At 41.1% G+C, this 23,602-nt stretch overlaps 1 protein-coding gene across 1 annotated transcript in view; it reads right to left on the bottom strand.

The window, feature by feature from the left end:
- Positions 1-23,602, bottom strand: part of MSH3 (mutS homolog 3) — a 197,679-nt gene that overhangs the window by 60,217 nt on the left and 113,860 nt on the right. The window contains exons 16-18 of the mRNA XM_075541226.1: positions 17,815-17,879; positions 14,007-14,123; positions 1,723-1,830 (exon numbers count right to left, since the gene is read on the bottom strand). Of these exons, the coding sequence (XP_075397341.1) occupies positions 1,723-1,830; positions 14,007-14,123; positions 17,815-17,879 (290 nt within the window). The remainder of the gene's footprint in view (positions 1-1,722; positions 1,831-14,006; positions 14,124-17,814; positions 17,880-23,602) is intronic.

Here is a 23,602-nt window from a genome sequence, read left to right as displayed (position 1 = left end):
GGTGGAGCTTTGGTTCACCTTGGGCATATCCTCAGGAAAGATCAATGACTAGAAACGGCTACCAGCAGGTTGAATTCAGTAGAGAGTCAACAAAAATGGGGAAACTCTCAATGGGATTAACCAAGCCACAGTCACAACAGGGGCTTAACTCTGCTAACAATCAACAACAAAAGAGAGGTATATACATTACGTATATATGTTCTCTTCAGATAAGAGTTTTTGCCACAACTACTTCTCTATAGAAGTACTCAACTTGGAAATGTATCTCATTTATCAATTCATGACTTGACTTCCCCAATTCCAGATAGCTGAAACTTAAGAGTATCAAACTCATTAAACAGCAGAGGATGAAAGAGAACCAAGACATCTGATGTTAAAGTCAGATTCTAACATTATACCACACTGAAAGTTATGTGTGAAATTATATATTAAGTTCATATAGATTTATCATTTACAAATTTTCATACATTTTAATTTGATGTAAATGAATACACCACATACTCCTATGTGTCCTTTTTTCACTAACAGCAGCAGCAAATGCCAAAAGGCCTCTTAAAGAAGTATGTTGTTGCTGTATGTTTTCCAGTTAAAGAGGAGGAAAAGATTAAGGAATTTCCAAAGGCAAGAGTTTTCACTGCTTAATTCTAGCAGAGACTCCATTAGGAAAAGTTGGTTTCACAAATGATGTACAACTAGAAAGAACTAATAAGATAGCACATAAATAAGAAATCAAATAACTTAAACATAAATTCTTAGTCTTATAAAACTTGATTTAATTAGATTAAATTTCTACATATCATTTTTAAAGATAAAACTTTTTTCCATTTACTTCACTGTAAAATTTTACTTCTAAAATACTTATAATTGACCAACTGCCAAATTTGCCTATATTCAAATCCCTGTGCTGTGAAAATAAATTGAGTAATAAATAAAAATGAGGCCGTCCTTGTTAATATCATGGTAAGTATCCCCACCTGTCACCGGAGAGACCAGGGTTTGATTTCCTGACAGGGAGCTACATCCCTTTCAAGCTATGCTGACCCTTCCCCAGAAGAATGTAAAATAGAGGACACCACTGAAGCTATAGCCCAGGGAACTAGGAGGGGAGGGGGGGGAGAGAAAGAGTGGGAGGGAGAGAGAGAGATCTCATCATGGCCCACCAAGCCCCGGGAACAAAGTCCCTGCTCGGAGGAGCCAATGCACAGAGAGGATCGGATCACAGGGCCACAGTGCCACCACGCAACAGGACATTCCCTCACTGACCTACAGTGGCATGGGGCAGGCACAGCACGAGAGACATAGTAGTCCAACACAACCATCGCCACTATACCAGGATGATGGGATGTATTTGGATTCTCAACAAAAAGAACAGAAAAAAATATGATAGATGATGTTTCACTCCTGTTAAATTTTGCCTAATCGTGCTTTTATGGTTATAAAGTTAAGCATACTACCACTAATCAAGGGAAAACTAGTAGACAAAAGGATTGCTGAAGCTTAAAAAAAAAGTTGCCACATAAATTTAAAATATATAACACTAATCTTTATAGTTATACTCAACATCTGCTTCCACGGTACTTAGTGATAGAACATACACAAAGGAAATTACACTCAGCTTTACCAAGATTCCAACGCATTTGAGTAATTTGCTGTTACAATAAAAACATTAAAATGATTGAATAATGCCATATGATGTACTAAAGAAACATAACTCTACTTTACCTGCAGTAATCTCCTTGCTTAGCGACCTTGGCCAGGGAGAAAATGCAGTCCACAGTTGCTAGGTGATGAACTGCTTTACACAAGGAGTGATAATGTTCATTGAAATTCCTACAGAAGCAACAACAGGAACACACGGGTGAGCAAATGGATAGTTTACACTTAAAAAGGCTGTAAAACAAACAATCACTTTATTAGCTGATACAACGCATAGACAAACTAATTCGGCACATCCAGCAGCTGAAGGCAATACAAATTGAGTTTTCATTCTTTTGAATATGACATGATTATTATTACGGTTTCTTTTTGTTTTAGTTATATATATAATGTAAACAGCTTTTATACAAAGATGTCTAGTACTATTACCATGTTATATACACATAAGCATAACATTTCAATGTATATATTACTGATAGCAAGATAGCAATACTTCTCACATAACTTAAAGAACATCATGGCCTACTCAAATGGTCAGCTTCCCTCTGCTTCTTCATGGCATCATTCATACGTGGAATAACTGTCTCCACGGCTTTCTCTCCCACTGATCCAGAAGCTTCTAGAAGACAGTGTCTGTGTCGGGCTGCGACCCTAGCATCTAACCCCAGACCTTGGCATAGGGTGGATATTGTAGTAATGTTTGTTGAATACAAACAGGCAAAGAAAGCACTTTCTTTTCCTTAATAATACAGATAGATATTAAACTTTATTTTGTTTAAAGGATAGTGATCATTGCCTAAAATTTCTGGCTAACTACCTGAGCTCTAAAAGCTGAACAAGACTCCTTTTCATAAGACAAACAAACAAAGTACAGGAATGTACACAGATTTTTTTCTTCTTTTCTTATCCTTTTAATTTACTTGCACAAGTTATTCTAAATATTTCGTATCATAGTACTTTAACTTAATATGGCTAATACTTTATAAATTGCAGACATCTGCACACAGTGACCAATTGAACGGATACAAAATTCAATTCTAAAAAATGTCCCAGTATTACAAATCTTTCTTGGTCAAGAGAGAATATGTAACCGCCACAATGCTTGCAGCGACGACTCTGTTCCAAGGGGGCTGGTTCAAGTTAGGACTTAGACATTCTTCTGAGACTGCAAAACGAGGGAACGTAATGACAAGTTTATTAACTATAAGGAGGTCCCGAAGAAAGCTAAGGAACTAGCATTGACTAACTACAGGCCACGGGCGGGCATTGTTATCACTTCTTCATAACAACGCCCAGCATCGGTCTTCTTTACGTACATTTTAAAAATAAAATTTAGAGTAATCAATTAGCCTACAACCATACAGCTATTTAACAGCAGTACCTAGATTACAACTATGCTCCTTGGACCCTTCTGCCCACATTGCAATTTCATGGACTCCTACTGAGAGCTTCCTTTATTTCTTTTCCCTTTTATCTGTGTGGAGACCCTGGTAGCATAGTGGTTACACATTGGGCTGTGATGTGCAAGGTCAGCAGGTCAGGACCAGAAGCCACTGCATGGGGCTTTCTAACCCTACCGAGTTACAGTCTCGGAAACTCACAGGGCAGTTCTACCCCACTCCAGAGGGTCTTTATGAGTCAGCATTGACTCAATGGCAGTGAGTTTGGGTTTTGGTATTTCTGTGTATACAAAGATCAGAAACAGAAATAAGATAAGTTGCTTGTTTTCTGCATAAAATCATCATGTAATTCAGGCATCCTTTAAATCCTATAATGAATAATCAAATAAAGAGGGTATTACACTGAATGCCTCTCAAAATATATTTCTCTATCACAGTATGAGTTTTAAAAACTGAGATTTCTTCTATTTGCTTCTGAAATCCAGATGTGTTTAGAACCTTCCCTCTGTGAAAACAGCATCCAGACTGAGTCTCTGTGGTGAGCAGCTATTTCTCTATTGGCATCACCTTTGTTTTTGTTTTAGTTTCTCTTTTAAAACTAATTTCTGGGCTTTTTTCTAACATTAACAGAATAAGGTATACTTCTTCAGGAACTTGAAACATAACATGCTAAGGACCCAGCTTTATTTTTGTGTTAAATATTTGTGAATTAAATATATATATACTTATTCAGACATAGTTTTATTCTTTTATGTCAGAGTTGACAGAATAAGCCTTTTCCTCATTTCATTAAAATTCATCAAAATAAGTGATATGAATTCCAATACCAGTGAGAGAATCTGTGGAAAATCCCAGACATGAAGGAGAATGGCCTGGTCTTCAGCTGCCACCATCAGAATGCTTCCTCAGTATTTCGATGCCATTATTTTTCCATTCCATTGAGGTAAATACAATGCAGTTTCGTGTGCATGCAGATATGCGAAGGGGGTTCACAGAGTTGGTAGAAAAAACATCATCTTTTAATTCCACTTTCCCATGAACTTTTTGAAGCTCCTTTGTTATATGACTTAAGAAATTCAAAGTGTGAACTGGTAATTATTGGTGATATGTATTTCGTTTACTTGGTCAATGAATAATTTCAGAAGTCTCCACAATGTCTACATTATCATTTTCAAAATATGAAACACATATTAAAAATGTTTTTTAAGGAAAAAGACCAGCTGAAATTTTGCTAGAGAATTTGTAGCAAGTGCCCCTCGTTGAGAGCAGTTTTAATGGTTATGCCTATTTACTGAGGCACCAGATGGTGTGAATATGATGTCACTGGCAAAAATGATTAACCTCCGTGAACCCAACATCAAAAGATTGAATGCCAGCCATACAAGTGTATTTATCACTCACCGAGGTACCCACTGCTTTGCATTAGTCATATTACTTTTGATCAAAATATGTTGCAAGAAATTAAAGCTGGAGAAACAATGTGAACGGAGCCTCCCTTCACTAAAAGCATATCATTTCTTTTGCATAAGGTGAAGCTCTAGATATTGAATCTTCTTCTCCACTGAAAATTCTTTTAAAGTTGAATCACAGTATCTGCCTTAAAGGGGTTCAAATATTTTAGAAATGCATTTTCAAAGGAAAGTTAAATATATATTTTCTTCCGTTCTTTCCCTCGTTCGTTCTTCAGTTAACTTCATGTAGCAGCATCTAATGCAGCTTTGCTGACCCTCCTGACAGTTTTGAAGCTGGAAGGTATTCATCTGCTTCCACGGACCCAGCAACATCTCGTTGGCAGAGAACACAGCCCTTAGAATTCATGCTTACATTTCTCGAAAGGTGTAAGTGGCCAATAAGCAGATAAATGATAGGATCATAAGCATATATGAAATATATGAAAGCCATATGATTATATTTGCGAATGAATAGGGACACAGAATTGTACTATACTTTAAATTTCGTGTAATAAACTGCATTATATTTTTCATTGCTATTCATTTCACAATGTATTAGGAATTTTATCAAGGCAGTATCATTTTATCAAGGCAGTATCATTCTGAATGTTAGCTAACTCTTTCTAGACTGTTGCTGTTGGGGGTCACATAGTTGGCTCCGGTTCATAGTGACCCCTGGATAACTGAATGAAACTTTGCCCCTCCTGCATCATCCAGCCAACTCTTATCAACTCTTAACAAAGGGATGGCACGATGCACCCGGAGTGTTCCTGGATTGATTTCTTAGTTGGGCCTAGTTAGAAGGCTGATGTAGATGTAAGCATGATTGGAGTGCTGAATTAGTGCATGCTAGAAGTAGGCAATCAAAAAGGGGAAAAAGACAACCAGAAATATAAAGGGAGAAAAATATCAAAGGGAAGAGAGCATCAAGCATGATATCAAGGTTTTTAGCGTGGGAGAACAGAACATCCTTTTATCTGGAAATCTGACAGAGAGCATAACTCACAGTTACAAACTCATGAATGTTATGAATAGAGTGAGCATGGTAACACCAGTCCAAATCCCAAGACTCTCTCTGTCCTTTGAAGTTTGAAAGAAGTAGCTTTGGTTAAATCTTCATGTTCTTAGTGACATTACTAAGGAAAACAGCAGAAGAACCAAGAGACGCTAGGACCATGCAAAGCATCAGAAGGGGAAACACACGTGAACTGTGAAAGGAATAGAACACAAAAGCGTTCCAATTCTTGATTCAGGAGTTTCAGTCACGATTATCTCAAAAGCTTTAAGCTGTGTAAACGTAAGCTGAAATCTGTTTCTGAGCCTATCATTCCTGACTACAACGAACAAAAATATATTAGCATCTACTTACTACTTTAAAAATTTCTCACAAAGTATATGGTTGGGGCCTCCCCCACCCCTACTTGTTATTTAACATGGAAATAAAGTTTCCTGAAGATATCACAGAACATTTACTATTTAAGAGTTTAAGAAGAAAGACTAATAGTAAAATTTCTGTTTAGAGAGGTGTTAGGGAGTCAGCGTGGACACACAACCAGATGGCCTGGATCGAATCTTGTCTCGGTTCCTTATTTTTCTCATAGGAAACTCAATTCATATTTCTGCATCACACATAATTCATTTGTATATTGAGATGGTAATAATACTTCATGAGGAATGAGTTAATACATATACAAAAGGGTACCCAACTCTCCCCAAAAAAGTTCCACTGGGCCGAGCTTTTATAGTGTGCACTTTTCCTGCTAGGCAAGCAAGAACAGACTCGCAGATTTGACAAATGTATTAATGGAATGGAGAGTACTTTGAAGGTGATAAGATTGTTTGGTAAAATTATATACAAAGCTGAGGATGGGGTATAGTTCCGTTTTGTGGGGATACCCCCTCATGTAGAATGTATAAACCAATGGTGGACTTGAGCAGCCTCCCACATAGCTAATGAAGTCTTCTCCCAAATCCAGTACAATGACATGGCCAAAGACATTATGTTTCCCTTCCCCGAAATCCGACTGTCCCCCAGGGATGGAGTCTCATATTCTGTGGGACGTTATATGGACAGCACCAGAGCTGGTGTCACACAGAGGTATGCCAGGGCTATAAAGCCTGTTTAGTTGTAATAAAAGTTTAAATTAAAATTTAAAAAGCTGATTGTTTCCCAGCATACAGCCAGCCTTAGACCATAGTGTGAGTTAAGAAAATGCTTATGATTTTTACTACTGTATTTGTGTTCAAGTTGTTATTACTATAGCTTATTAAATGGACCTAATTTTCCTAAGAATTTATTAGTCTTCATTCCTCTAGTGGAAACCAGTCAATATGAACTCAAATGTTCACAGAAGGCAGGGCACTGAGATCTCCAACGACGACCTCCTGGAGCAAAGAATATCAAACTCACACCAGTCCAAGGGCCACTGCTACAAGGTTGAGGTCAGACATGCTTGTATCTTCCATGGCACTCTATTTCTCTGACAGATCACTAATACATTGCAGGAGCCACACAGAACCCCCAAAACAATACTCAAAATTATAGCGGTTTACAAGGAAATCCCCACCACTTGTTGCACTTGGCCATACTGTAATGGCATGCATGTTACTGGTCTGCTGGATCCCACTGCCCCGGCATTTCAAACACTAGCAGGGTAATCCAATGTGAACAGGTTTCAATGGCTCTTCAAGATTAAGAACAGATTATGAAGAAGGAAAAGGTTATCCACATCTTAAGGATTGGCTGTTGAGAAGCTGAAGAATCACAGTAGAATATTGTCAGAAAAACTGCCAGAAGATGAGGCCTTCAGTGTGGAAGACACTGAAAATACAACCGAGGAAGAGGTAGCTCTTCAAAGTAGAGTGGACCATAATGATGTGCACAGAACAAAGCATTCCAGCTTTGCTTGGGTCATGACTGTTCTGTCTGTGACAGGATAATATCTATAAGCATACAAGAAAATCCAGTGAATACAACTATTATTCAATTTATACACCAACCACTATAGCTAGTGATGGCAAAACTGAAGAATTCTAACACCTTTTCAATCTGACATTGATGAAGCATGAAATCAAGATGCATTGATAACTAGTGATGACAGCAATGCAAAAGTTGGAAACAAAGAGAAATTAACAGTATTTGGAAAAATTTTTCCTGACAAACAACTTTTTCATAGCAAATGCTTTTTTTCAACAACATAAATGGTAACGACATACAGAACCTTGCCAGATGGAATGCATAAGAATCATACTGACTACATCTGTGGAAAGACATGATGGATAAGGTCGATTTTAACAACCAATACCAGTCCAAGGGCTAACTGTGAAATATACCATCAATTGCTCATATGTAAATTCAGGTTGAAGTGGAAGAAGACTGAAGCACATTCACAATAGTTGACATACAACCTTGACCAATGAACACAAATGATAAAGAATACCTATGGAGCTGTAGGACGACAAGAACATCACACATGAAGAATACAAAAGGCCATTAAGAAGTTGAAAGATTCTCACCACCACCCCACCTTTGTTGTTGGAGACCTGGTCTCCTCTGTCCTTGACGGTCACCTATGTTGGTGTGCTGCTTCCGTGTGGGCTCGGTTGCTTCTGGGCTAGATGGCCGCTTGTTTGCTTTCAAGCCTTTAAGTCCCCAGACGCTATATCTCTCAGTAGCCGGGCACCATCAGCCTTCTTCACCACACTTGCTTATGCACACTTTCGTCTTCAGCGATTATGCGAGGAAGGTGATCACACAATGATTGTTTTTGTTCCTTTGTATCTGCTACATGGTCCATTCAACACCTTGTATTCGCTTAGGCCGTGTGCTTCTTCTCTGTGGGCTTTGTTGCTTCTGAGCTAGATGGCCGCTTATTTGCCTTCAAGCCTTTAAGACCCCAGACGCTATATCTTTTTGATAGCCGGGCACCATCAGCTTTCTTCACCACATTTGCTTACACACACGTCTGTCTTCAGTGATCATGTCGGGAAGATGGGTCTCCTGCAATGACTGTTTAGCAGGGCGAGGTGCTATTGTATTGGGGGATTATGCATGAGGAGGCCCAATGTCCATCTGCTACCCTACTACTGAACCTATAAATATATGCATATAAATCTATTGCCCCCATAATCATAAATATATTTACATATGTACATGTCTGTATTTAGGCTTCTCTGTATGCACTTTGCCTCCTACTCCTTTCCTCTATTTCCTTTCACTTTCCTCCCGACCCATTACCTTGTTTAGCCTTCATTCTGGTTTCAGTAATTCCTCACAGTTACCTTGCTCTTGGTCACTCCCTACCAGTCCTCCCCTCCCCTCCCTCCTCTGGTTTTGAACCACTCGCTGTTCCCTTGTCCCTGTGTTGGGCGACACCTCCTCCCTTCCCCTACCTCCCACGCTCTCATGTCCCTCCAGGACCGTTGGTCCTGGTGTTTTCTTCTCTCATTATTTGTCCAGCCTATCTTGTCTAGGTGGACCTGCTGACATAGTAATATGTGCATACAAATGCATATGACTTTGACTGCGCCCAAGTGGCACATAAGAACATGGCTTTGACAGAAGCAACATCGACACGCTGATAAGCAGAAAAGCCACTAACATACAAAATTTACAAGGTAAAAAACAAAACAAATTTAAAAAAGGTGGGGTGGTGGTGAGAATCATATCACCGTGAAAGAGGGGGAGTGTGTGATGGGGACCCAATGCCCATCTGTAGACAGCTGGACACTCCTTCCAGAGGGGTAGCGAGGAGGAGATGGGTCACTCAGGGTTCAGTGTAGCAACAATGAAACTCAAAACCTTCCTCTAGTTCCTGAACGCTTCCTCCCCTCCCAATCATCATGACCCCAATTCTACCTTGCCTTGCGGACCTGGTTGTACCAGAGGATGTACAGGGGTGCAGTGGGGATCTGGAGGCACAGGGAATCTAGGACAGACGAACCCCTCAACACCAGCGGTGGGAGTGGCGACACCAGGAGGGAAGGGGGTGTAGAAAGGGAGAACCTATCTTGGAGATCTATGTGTAACCTCTCTGGGAGATGGGCAATGGGGAGGCGGGTGAGGGGAGACGCCGGGGAGTGTAAGATAAGATATAATAATTATTTATAAACTATCAAGGGACCAGGGGTAGGATCGGCAAGGGAGGGGGATGGGGGGAAAAAGGGAAACCGAGCTGATTCCAGGAACCCAAGTGGAAGGTGAATTATGAGAGTGACGAGTGCAACGAATGTATAAGGGTGCTTTGCTCAATTGATGTATGTACAGACTGTGATAAGAGCCTTATGAGCCCCAATAAAAAGATTTAAAAAAAAAGAAGTTGAAAGAATGAAAAGACCAAAGTGGATGTCAGAAGACACTCTAAAACATGTTCTTGAATGTCGAGTAAAGCAAATGAAAGAAATGATAAATTAGGAGAGTCAAACAGAAATTTTCAAAGGGCAGCTCAAGAGGGCAAAGCAAAATACTACAATGAAATGTGAAAATATATAGAGTTGGAAAGCCAAACAGAACATGATGAGCATATCTCAATCTGAAATTACTGAAGAAAAATTTCAAGCCTGGAGTTGCAATACTGAAGGATTCTACACAAAATAATGATGCTGGAAGCCTCAAAAGAAGATGGAAAAATTCAGAGTCACTGCACCAAAAATAACTGGTAAGCATTCCATCAGTTTAAGAGGCAGCATATGACCAAGAACTGACGGTATTGAAGGAAGAAGTCCAAACTGCACTGACGGCAGTAGCACAGCAGTTCTCAACCTGTGGGTCGTGACCCCCTTGAGATCGAATGACCCTTTCACAGGGGTCGCCTAAGACCACATTTCTGATGGTCTTAGGAACCGAGACGCAGCTCCTCCCTCTATCCATCTCCAGGCGGGCCCACCCACATGCAGATACGCCCACATACGGGGTCACCATAACAGGAGGAACTGTGTAAAGGGTCGCAGTGTTAGGAAGGTTGAGAACCACTGCATTAGCAAAATACAAAGCTCCAGGAATTGAGGGAATACCAACGCAAGTGTGTTCAACAAGTCAATCAAACACTGGAAGCGTTCATTTCTGTAAGCCAAGGTATTTGGAAGACAGCTACCTGGCCCAACGGCAGGAAGAGGTCCATATGTGTGCCCATTCCAAACAAAAATGACCCAACAGAATGTAGAAATTATTGATCAGTATCATTAATATCAACATACAAGCAACAATTTAGCTGAATGTAGCAACAATTGCAGCAGTAAACTGACAGGTAGCTGCTAGAAATTCAAACTTCATTCAGAAGAAGACATGGCACAAGGAGTATCACTGCTGATATCAGAATGCTAGAATGATGTTTACTTGTGTTTTACCGACTAGGCAGAAGCATCCAACTGTGTGGATCATAAGAAATTAGGGAGAGCACTGAGAATAATGGGAATTCCAGAATACTTCAAAACTTGTACATGAACCAAGAGGCTCTTGTTCAAATGGAGCAAGTGAATTCTTTTTTTTTGAACAAGGGAATACTACATGGTTTAAGATCAGGAAAGTTGTATCTTTTTGCCAAACTTATTCAAGCTGTGTGCTCAGCAAGTTAGCCAAGCAATGGAGCTGTCTGGAAAAGAACATGACATCAGGGTTGAAGGAAGGCTTACTAGCCTGTGATAAGCAGTTGACACAACCTTACTCACAAATCCGGCTGGACCAGAGGATGTACACTGGTAGAGATAGGAACTGGAAACACAGGGAATCCAGGACAGATGATCCCTTCAGGATGAGTAGTGAGAGTGGCGATACCAGGATAGGGGAGGGAAGTTGAGGGAGGAAAGGGAAACAGATTACAAGGATATATAACCTCTTCCCTGGGGGACAGACAGCAGAGAAGTAGGTGAAGGGAGACATCGGATGGTGTAAGCTATGACAAAATAATAATAAATTAAATTGAAAAGTAAAAGGAAATAGAGGAAAGAACTAGAAGGTAAAGGGCATTTGTGGAGGTCTAGATGCACGTATGTACTTATGTAAATATGCTTATTTATGATGATAGGGAAATGGAGCTCTGTGCATATAGTGATAGGCTTACTATTAAGGTAGCAGATGGACATTGGGCTTCCACTCAAGTACTCCCTCAATTTAAGAACACTTTGTGCTATTAAACTATTAAACTCACCTTCCCTACATGATCGCTGAAGACAAAACAGGTGCATAAGCAAATGTGGTGAAGACAGCTGATGGTGTCCAGTTAACAAAAATTATAGCATCTGGGGTGTCTTAAAGGCTTGAAGGTAAATAAGCGGCCATCTAGCTCAGAAGCAACAAAGCCCACATGGAAGAAGCACACCAGCCTGTGAGATCACAAGGTGTCGATAGGATCAGGTATCAGGCATCAAAGAACAAAAAAAGTCATATTGTGAATGAGGGAGAGTGCAAAGTGGGGACCCAAAGAATGAAAAATAATTCCAATGAAAAAGCTATGGGAAGGATATACACCACATAAACTGAGATAATCAAAACAACACAATCAACCAAACTCGTTCAAATCTTAAAGAGAAAGTAAGCTCTGATACAAGAAACAGAAAACCAAACCAAACTCACTGCCATTGCACTGATTCTGACTCCTAGTGACCCTAGAGTACATAGCATAACTGCCCCTGGGGGTTCCTGTGATTGAATCTTGTTTTCCTTTTTAACAGTTTTAGTGACATAATTCACATATCATATAATTCATTGGTCCAATCATATTAAAAAGAGTTGTGCAATTACCATAATTTTAGAACATTTTCTGATTTTTGGTACTCATTTTAGCTCCTCCTTTCCCCCGACACCTTCCCTGCCACAACCCCAAGACACTAATAATCCAGTTACTGTCTCTCTAGTTACCTCATATACAGAAAAAGCTATAAAATAAAATTAAAAATCCAACTACAATAACAAAAACTTTTCAATAACAAAGAAAGCAGAAAACATAAAAAAATTTTGAACAAAATTAAATGGATCAGAAGGAAGATCAAATGATAAGGTGCTAACTTTTACCCTAAGTCTGCAATTAACCACTTTCCAATGCACTTCTTTGTCAGACAGCAAAGATGGTCACGTCCCTGGTACAGTCAGAAGAGATTCACTGGAGGCTTCCTTCACAGGGGGCCCTGCACTTAGACTACAGGCTCTCACTTGTCACTTCTAGCCTTCGTCAAACCAGGCGCTCAGAACTGAAGCTCTAATACTGTTCCTCACTCCAGTTTTAGATTTTATTATTTTAATCCTTGGATCACACAGTCTGGTGTGTTTCTGACAAAGTAGACTTGGTTGACAACGTACTTAGATGGCTGCTTGTTTTAAGACAAAACTTTAAGATCCCAGATGCTATTCTTCTGATAGCTTGGCACCATCTGATTCCTTCACCACACTTTGCTATAGCGCCCATTATCTTCAGTGATCTCTTCAAGAGAACAAGTACCAAACGGGGCCACATCATAAGAACTAATTGTTTTTAAGTTAGGGTAATGATTAAGTGAGGGCTCAAAATCATTCCCATGTCTATGGTTTACATACGCCCCGTTTCACTTTAGATACATCACTATCATTTAAAATACAAAACGTTAAAATCATCCCCATGAAGCATATGGTAATTCTATTGAGAGGATCATTAACTTAGCCAATGGTACAAAATGTAAAACACTATTCACAAAAGTTAAGTATATATATATAAACAGCTTTTTAGGCCAAGATATATGGACTGTCGATTTGCACAGATTAAAAACTTAAGTAACTGGATACTATTTATACAAACCATGAAGATTAGAGAGCGAAACTTTCAATAACACCCATTAACAAAGGCAGAACTATGTCTATTTGGCTAAAGCATGGCATAAAAAGGCAAAGAGAGTATGAAAATAGCAAATTGATGGTAGTCTTAAGTATCCATTTATAGGGCACTCTCAAAGCAAGAGACGGAAACCCAAAGCCAATGACTTCGCAATCCATAACCTTGGGACAGTAGTCATCTCCTTCTTCTCACGTGTGGCTATTTCAGCCTTACTTCTAAAGCAGTTCCTTGTACCTGCTATGGGAGTGTGTAAGGTAAAGTCCAGTTTACTTAGTGGGGTTTCCAAATCGGATCCTTCAGGTGTGGCCTAAGAATGATATTGTACACCTGAAAAGGACAGAGTCCAAATGGGACTGTAAATCTTTACAGGATTAGAAAGATTTAGCTTTCTTCCATGGGACAGCTGGTGGTTTCAAACTGCTGACCCCATGGGTTAGCCCAGCATATAACCCACTATACCACCAGGGCTCCATCAGAAATTTCACCTCAGAATTCTGCTTACCTTGATATAAAATGATCAAAGAGGAAAGTGAGCTTACACTTCACCAGATTAAAAATAGAATCAGAGGGCACATGTAGTCAACTATCTTACATCCAGTCATAAACGGTAATCTCTACTTTTCTTCTTGATGGGAAGGTTTTCTGGTCTGTTTTTCATAGGAAAAAAAGTCAGATTACAGTTTGCACTGTCAACTTACTCTAGAAAATCTAGCCACTCCGCATTGCAGTCAAGGATCAGCTGCTCCCGGAGCTGATTCAGATGTCGGTAATGTTCCACAATAAAAGGAGAATGGAAGCGGCTCACGGCTTTTGTGCTAGAGAGAAGAAAACAGACATAGGAAGTCAAGGTTATAAGGAAATCGGCCATGCCATCACTTCAAATATCCAAAGTAGCTATTTGTTATTCTCTGATGAACTTTGAAAGTAAACATCTGGAAACAGAGAACGTTTTCTAATTATGATACTGAATTCTATTGCTCCCAAAGATCTTTATGGTAAATAAAGTACTTAAGTTCGGATGACTTTGTTCAGGAAGCTGTCCAAATGCATTTCAAATCATATCCTCATGACCAAGTCAGAGTTTAAAATCTTTATTTCATAAGCAGGAAGCTATTTTTTTTAATTATACTCAATGAAAATGTTTTTTAAAAAAGAAAGAAAGATCAGAACAAATATGACAAAATGAACTCTCACAAAGCTGGGAGGCAGATACCTGGGAACTTCCAATTACCCTTTATATTTTTACTCTTCTACGAATGAAGCATTCCAATTACAAAACAGAAAGACTCAGAATTCAGATGAAGAGGCTTCCATCAGAATCTAACTGTAACTTCACTGTGGACTTGGAGATGTCACCTGCTCCTCTTCTAAGATTGAGGTGGATAATCGTGACCACCTTCATCCAGAAGCCACTGAGCACAGACGGAAATGTGTGGGTCCGCCGGCAGAGTCTCTGGTCCCTGGACACAGAGGGAAATGTGTGGGTTCGCCGGCAGAGTCTCTGGTCTCTGGACACAGAGGGAAATGTGTGGGTTCGCCGGTAGAGTCTCTGGACACAGAGGGAAATGTGTGGGTCCGCCGGCAGAGTCTCTGGACCAAAGCTCTGACTACTGCCACACTACTATTTACAAGAATTGGGACTAGTGAGACAAGAGGAAAGAAAAAGGAAATAGAGAAAAGAACTAGGAGAGGCAAAAGACATATATAGAGGTCTAAATGCAGGCATGCATATATGTAAATACATTTAAATATAATGATAGGGGAATAGATCTATGTACATTTATTGATTTATAAAGTATTAAGGCAGCAGATGGACATTGGGCCTCCATTCAAGTACTCCCTCCACGCAAAAACACTTTTTTCTACTAACCCAGCACTCTGTGATGTTCACGTTCCTGACAGGATCACTGAAGACAAATGTGTGCATAAGCATATGTGGTGAAGAAAGCTGATGGTGCCCAGCTATCAAAAGATAAAGTGTCTGGGGTCTTAAAGGCTTGAAGATAAACAAATGGCCATCTAGCTCAGAAGCAACAAAGCACACATGGAGAAAGCACACAAACCTGTGTGATAAAGAGTTGTCGATGGGACCAGGTATCAGGTATCAAAGACCCAAAGCAAAACAAAAAAAATCATATTGATGTGAATGAGAGGGAGTGCAGAGTGGAAACTCAAGGCTCATCAGTAGTCAATCGGACATCCCCTATCAGAAAGGACATAAGGAAGAGACGAGCCAGTCAGGGTGCAGTATAGCACTGACGAAACACACAACTTTCCTATAATTCTTTAATTCTTCCCTCCCCCCCCAATTATTATGAGCCCAATTCTACCTTACAAATCTGGCTAAACCAGAACATGTACACTGGTACAGATAAGAGCTTGCAACACAGGGAATCCAGAACAGATAACCCCCTCAGGACTAGGAGAGTAAGGGAAAGGGGGGAGGAGTAAGGGAGAACCAATCACTATGATCAACATATAACTCTCTCCCAGGGGGATAGACAACAGAAAAGTGGGTGAAAGGAGACAGCGGTCAGTGTTAGACATGAAAAATATTTTTATAAATTATCAAGGGTTCATGAAGGAGGGTGGGGGAGTGAGGAAAAAAATGAGGAGCTGATACTTTCAAGTAGAAAGAAAATGTTTTGAAAACGATGATGGCAACAGATGTGTAACAGATGTGCTTGACACAATGGATATATGTGTAGATTGTGATAAGAGCTGTAAGAGCCCCCAATAAAATGATTAAAATTAAATTAATAAAAGAATTGAGCCATATAGACATGTGTCCTCTAAACATAGATTTCCCTGTCTTTAACGGGCAGCACATAGAACAGAATGGTTATGCAGGCGGCGGGGCGGTTGCGATGGCTGCTGACATGTCACCATGATGAGGTCTCCAAAAGATGAGGGCAGTGTTGAGGGATAAACTGGTGACAGAGTGTACCCTAACCTTTTACATTTTTGGCCTTTAACAAGTCAAGTCACTGGACTGCTGTGACTAAACCACTGTTGTGGGCCTTTCACATTCCCGATTGGGCTGATGAAGCTCTGATACATGCTTGTCACGGCCCCGATGGCCAAACATCACATAAAGAATCGCAAGGAACCTTCCCTAAACCATCTGATTTGTTCACTCAATTTCATTACTGACTGCTGAAAAGAGGCTAACACTGATTTATAGTTTGCTTGTTGCTTTCAAACCCCATCATCGTGATTTCTATGCAAACATATTTATTATAGCTCTCTCTTCTGGCAAAACTGTTTAGAGAGACAGTTGTTATTGTTCCAGGTTCACTAAAATGATTTTTATCAATTTATCTTCGTAACACATATTTCCACTCATCAATTTTAGTATAGGACATGTGTAAATAAGGAATGCCTGCAGAGGGAGCACAATTATCTCCTAAAATCAACACTACCCAAACTAAAATATCTACACCTCTGGACGCACAGACAGAGGAAAAGAACTTTAGAACTAAAAGGAGCCCTGGTGGTGCAGTGGTTACATGATGGGTTGCCAACCTGAAGGTCAGCAGTTCGAAACCACCAGTCGCTCCTCGGGGAAAAGGTGAAGATTTCTGCTACCCATAAAGTATTGCAGTCTTGGAAACCCACGGGGCATTCCTACCATGCTCTACAGGCTCATTATGAGTTGCAATTGGCTCAGTAACAATGAGTTTCATCTCTTAAGCACTAAGAGCCATGCTTATGCCTTCAAAATCTTCTGCTGGCAGCAAGGGATAATAATTTCTTTCTTAAATTAAAATAATAAAAGCATTATTCACACATCATGTCAAGCTATTTCTTCATCCTCAGCGTAGAGTTCCTGAACACCGCACCAGTTATTTCCCAGTCCCTCGTCTATCTTAGGCAAATGCTATCGTTGTCACTTCAGACTTATGAGAAACAGTAGTAATTAATATTCCACAAGGAGCCCTCCTCCTCTCGGGGATTCATGTCTAACCAAGGAGAAAGGGCAGAGTCTCGATGTAGCTCTCTAATTCTGTTTTTTGATTAATTTAGTTTCATCAATTCATGATACAACATACAAAATAGAAGATGTAAAACAAACCAACCCAAACTATTATATCGATGTGCCATGGAAAGCATTAAGAATAGGGGAATCCAGGGCTCAGTGAGGTAGAAAATGAAACTTCAGCTTCTTAAAAGAAATGTCAGGCAGAGCATTCATCCAGAAGTTCAAGCAACCAAATTAATCTTATAATTGAAGGTTCCCCAGTTTCCCCACTCCCCGCCCCACTTACACTGAACTATAAGACTAAAACACCAATTTATAAAACAAGAAAATAAATACATGAAAATAGAGTAACTTTTTAAAAGGCAATGATAAAAATATTATCTCTTTGGCTAAGAATTTTTAAGAAAAATCACACAGGGGGAATCAACTGCTTTAAACTTCAAGAGAGCGGCTACTATCAGTCCAGTACAGAGATGTCATGACAGTTTATGTTAATAAGGAGAAACAAGTCTTTTCAGACCTACCTTCCAACCTTCACCCAATCAGATGGTATACACGACAGAGCAGAATTCTTCATTTCAATCATAAACTAAAAGAAATTCAAAGAAACAATTATTTCATTGACTCATTATTTTACTTTCTTGTTTTCTCTAAACTATTAACACTTTGATAAATATTTGAAATCTGAACATTCTTAATAAATCTGGGGTGCAATGTATATATACATACATACACACAAACAGCCAAATATTACCAATTAGTATTTTAATACTTGGGATATAGTTTGCAATGAGCAAGATACCTGTAATAAGGAATATAACTTGGCGTTTCCATGTTAATAAATGTTGCCAACATAATATGGTTGCTGACTTTTCCTTAACAACAGATCTTATTTAAGGATTATTACTCGGATAATGAGTCAGTGGTCAGTGATGCAACTACTGGTCAAAAGGTTGGGAGTCTGAACCCACCGAGGCGGGACAGCACGGTCCAAGGACCTGCTTTGTCAAGACCATGGCCTCGGAAACCCGGCACACACAGGCTCACCATGAGCTGGAATCAACTTTGACAGCAACTAACAGCAACACAGACTTGGGTGATAAGATTAAATCTCCAAACACAGAAAAATATTCAATGATTCCATGAATAAACGTTTTAACAGTTGCAGATTCAGTCCCTGCCCCTTTCTCTTTTGATCCAGAGGCAGAGCCCCTGCATGCAGACATAGGAAGAAAACATAAATAGCTCCCTCAACTGCTGCGAGGGAGCGAGTTCTCTCTGTAGGAAGGTTTCCCCTCAGCTTCCCCTAGTCTGAACTTTGCACTCAGGAGATTCCTTTAGCTCTGCACACCTTTTTTCTGAGGTCAGCCAGGACACACACACGAAGTCAAGTTTTTCTGTCGCATTTTTAATTTAAGTATGTGTCTGGATCATCTCAATGTACTCCACGTTTTGTATTATCACAATCAAATTTGTTTTATCTACAATAACAACAATTTAAAACATCCTGGGTGGCACGGAATCCAGGGGGGCTATGGCTGACACCAATTTGGAGGTGGTTACTAGAAAGTTTTTACTTGTTTTAGTTTTATAACAGTTCCAGTAACTCTGACTAGTATCACCCTGGTTCCTGCATTTGCATTTCCATTAATCGAAACACTGTAGTTTTTACATTCATTGTAGCAGAAATTAATGGTTAATTTTACACATCTTCATTCTTAAAAAAACATTTGAGAACCAATGAAGTCCTCTTACATTCACAATGATGTCCTCTTGAATTTTAAATCTGCCAGACACAAACAGTTAATTTGGAAAAGGGGACCATAAAAGTCCCTCTGGGTCCCCATCACATGCTCACCTCATTCACAATGATATGATTTCCAGACCTCCCCCCCACTACCCCTCGGCCTTTGGTGCTTGAAACCTGGTCCCCTCAGCCCTTGATGATCACACATGTTGGTGTGCTGCTTCCGTATGGGCTTTGTTGCTTCTGGGCTAGATGGTCGCTTGTTTACTTTCAAGCCTTTAAGTCCCCGGATGCTATAACTCTCGATAGCCGGGCACCATCAGCCTTCTTCACCACACTTACTTATGCACACATTCGTCTTCAGCATTTATGTAGGGAAGGTGATCACACAATGGTGGTTTTTGTTCTTTGGTGTCTGCTACCTGATCCCTTCAACACCTCATGTTCACTTAGGCTTGTGTGCTTCTTCTCTGTGGGCTTTGTTGCTTCCGAGCTAGATGGCTGCTTGTTTGTCGTCAAGTCTTTAAGACCCCAGATGTGATATCTTTTGAAAGCCGGGCACCATCAGCTTTCTTCACGTTTGCTTATGCACACATCTGTCTTCAGGGATCATGTCGGGAAGGTGGGTATCATGTATTGAGGGAATGCGCACGAGGAGGCCCAATGTCCACCTGCTACCCTACTGCTAAACCTATAAATATATGCACATAGGTCTATTTCCCCCATAATCATAAATATATTTACATATGTACATGTATTTAGGCTTCTCTTTGCCTTTGTCTCCTGCTCCTTTCCTCTATTTCCTTATGCTTTCCTCCTGTCCCACTACCATGTTCAGCCTTCATTCTGGTTACAGTAATTCCTCTGTTACCTTGCCCTTGGTCACTCCCTACCAATCCTCCCATCCCCTCCCTCCACTGGTTTTGAACCACTCATGTTCCCTTGTCCCTGGGTTGGCCAACACCTCCTCTCTTCCCCCACCTCCCACTCTCTCATGTCCCTCCAGGACCGTTGGTCCCATCATTTTCTTCTCACATTGTTTGTCCAGCCTCTTATCTAGGTGGACCTGCAGATATAGTAATATGTGCATAAAAATGGGGATGGCTTTGACAGCACCAAAGTGGCACATAAGAACATGGTGCTGACAGCAGCAACACTGACAAGCTAACAAACAAAAAAGCCACTGATGTACAAAATTTAAGAGAACAAAACAAAAAGGCAGCAAAAAAAAAAAAAGAAAAGACTGTTAGTAGTTCGAGGTCTGTTTGTTGGCCCTTAGGAGTGTTTTCTGGATGAGTCTGATAGGGTGCCATGTCCTCGCCCCAAAGTCCATACTTTATACTCCCTCGGGACCTCCTTGCTGTGTTTCCCCCACCGCTCCATTGCACACCTCCAGTGTTTTGCCTCAGTGTGGTGGGGTCAGCTGAGTCACCCACCCCCCACTGTGTCTCAGGTGCTGTCCCGTGTAGGGCCATGGGTTGGTGCAGGATGTCTGTCGCATCTCACCATGGGGCCAGCTATATGGTCCTCTCTGTACATTGGTCCCTTCAACCCGGGCTATCGTCCTCTACGTTTGGTGGGCCCAGGTATGCTCCGCTCCGTCCCTCCGCCTTCCTTTTGAATGAGGGGAGCACATGATGGGGACCCAATGCCCATCTGTAGACAATTGGAGATCCCTTGCAGAGGAGTAGTGGGGAGGAGATGAGTCACTCAGGGTTCAGTGTAGCAATAAAGAAATTCACAATCTTCCTCTAGTTCTTAAAACACTTCCTCCCCCCCAACTATCATGATCCCAATTCTACCTTGGAAACCTGGTTAGACCAGAGTATGCACACAGGTACAGATGGGATCTGGAAACATAGGGAATCTACGACAGATGAAGCCCTCAGGTCCAAGGGTGAGAGTAGCAATACCGGGAGGGAAGGGGGGGAAGAAAGGGGGAACCGATCTCGGGAACTACATATAACCTCCTCTCTGGGGGATGGGCAACGGGAAAGTGGGTGCAGGGAGACGCTGGGCAGTGTAAGATAAAATAATAATTTATAAATTATTAAGGGTTCATGAGGGAGGGGGGAGTGGGGAGGGACGGGAGGGGGAAAAAGGAAAATGAGCTGATTCCAGGAACCCAAGTGAAAGGCGAATTTTGAGAATGATGAGGGCAATGAATGTGTAAGTGTGCTTTACACAATTGATGTATGTATGGATTGTGATAAGAGTGGTATGAGCCCCAATAAAATGATTTAAAAAAATAAAGCATTCAATTTCCTTTTTAAAAAAAAGTCCCTCTGGGCTTAGAAAAAAGAAACTGAAGAAAAACCCTACAAAACTGCTTTACAAAATTCTACCAAAAACTATTTTAAAGTGTTTTGTGGAACAATCTGTTTGCCTTTTTATAAAAATAATTCTGGGAAGAGCTGCATCGAAGGCAAACAGCAGAATTCTGGAATAGTAATTCTGAACACTGATCCAGAACTGGATCACTAGTATTTCAGAAGGACAAATGCAAACCCAAAAATACCTCACAGTTGGTAGTTGCTGTCTAAGGGGCTGGGTGGTGGTGGGGTGGTCAGGTGTCCGTAAAGGCCCTTTCATCCATGTCTTTGTAACTCCCGCCAAATGAATGGCTAGGACCAAGCGACCAGCGGCAAGAGTGAGTCACACTTACATAGACAGGGCTAGTGGCTTTGTCCTTCCACCAGGTGTAACAGAGAGCACTCCACCTCAGAAGCAGGAAGGGGGAGAGCTGCAGACCCCCAAGCAAGAAGAGGCACCAGTGGAACACGTGCAAGATTCCAATCTTATGTGGCGGAGGCAGAGGCCACACGGTACCATGATCGTGTGACAGAGTTCAACAGAGTCCAAGGGGCCTGGCATTCCTGTGTGCTAGAGAGTAGAACTGTTCCATAGAGCTTTATTGGTTGTCAACTTTACAAAAGCAGACCACCGGATAATTCTCCCACTGCACCAGGGAATGGATTCAAACCACCTACCTCTAAGTTAATAGTTGAGTGCAAACCATAGAGGACAATAAATGCTCTTAGTGTCAGAGAAGCCAACAAGGACTCCTTGTTAAAACCTGGAGATATGTCCTCAGGCAGAGACTGGTCCCCTGTGCCCTCTTTTACCTTGAAGTCAACTAGAAGTGTTTCTTCTCCCTGGTGTTGCAGTGGCAATGCGCTCAACTGCCAACCAAAGGGTTGACGATTCAAACTCACAGTCATACCACGAGAGTGAGACGAGGCTGTTGCTGCCGCAACGATTTACAGCCTCAGAAACTCGACGGAGCAGTTCTACTCTGTCCTACAAGGTTGGATTGAGTCCATATTGACTTGACAACGGTGAGTTTTTAATAGAAGAAAAAAATTCTTTGGGTCTCTACTCTGCACTCCCCCACTCATTCACTGTGGTAAGATTTTTTGTTCTTTGATGCCTGATACCTGATCCCTTCGACACCTCATGATCACACATGCTAGTGTGCTTCCTCCATGTGGGTTTTGTTGCTTCTGAGCTAGTTGGCCGCTTGCTTACCTTCAAGCCTTTAAGACCCCAGATGCTATATCTTTGGATAGCCGGACACTGTCAGCTTTCTTCACCACATTTGTTTATTCACCCGCTTTGTCTTTAGCGGTTCTGTAGGGAAGGTGAGCACCACAGAATGCCAATTTAATAGAAGAAATTAATATTGCATTGAGAGAGTACTTGAGTGGAGGCCCAATGGCCTTCTGCTACCTTAATACTAAACCTATAAATATATGCACATGGATCTATTTCCCTACTAATATATAAATATATTTGCTATGTACATGTCTTTATCTAGACCTCTATACATGCCCTTTGCCTCCCAGCTCTTTCCTCTATTTCCCTTGACTTTCCACCTGTCCCACTATCATGCTCAGTCCCCACCAGGGATTCAACAATTCCTCTTTGTTACATTACCCTTGATCATGCCCTACCAGGCCTCCCACACCCTCCTCACCACTGATTTGGATCACTTGTTGTTCCCTTGTTCCTGGGTTTGTTAACACCACTACCTTCACCCCACCTCCCCCTCTCCCATGTCCCCCAGAAATGTGGGTCCCGTTCTTTTATACTCCAGATTGTTCATCCAGCCTATGTTACTTAGATAGACCTGTGGAGATAATAACATGCACAAAAGCAAGACCGAGCAAAACTGAGTAGCAACATACAACAAAACAACAGCAACAACAAATCAATGTCAAAAACCAAAACACAATAAGGAAGAAAAGCTTGTAGTTAGTTCAAGGATTGTTTGTTGGCCTTTAGGAGTGTTTTCCAGTCCAGTGTGTTGGGGCACCATGCCCTGGCTCCAAAGTCCACCTTCAGCCTTCCCGGGGACCTCGCTGCTCCATTCCCTTGCTGTTCTGTTGCACCCCCTTAGTGTTTTGCCTCGGTGTGGTGGGATTAGATCAGGTGCAATTCCCACACTGTGTCTCTGGTGTTGTCCCCTGTAGGATTATGGGTCAGTGAGGGGCGCCATGTCTCATAGTGGGGCGGCCATGTGGTCCTCTCTGTGGACTGGTTGCTCTAACTGGGAACATCATTTT

This window comes from Tenrec ecaudatus, chromosome 2 (assembly GCF_050624435.1).
Source record: "Tenrec ecaudatus isolate mTenEca1 chromosome 2, mTenEca1.hap1, whole genome shotgun sequence".
In the NCBI taxonomy this organism is placed as follows: domain Eukaryota; kingdom Metazoa; phylum Chordata; class Mammalia; order Afrosoricida; family Tenrecidae; genus Tenrec; species Tenrec ecaudatus.
This window is presented reverse-complemented; position numbering and strand designations above follow the sequence as displayed.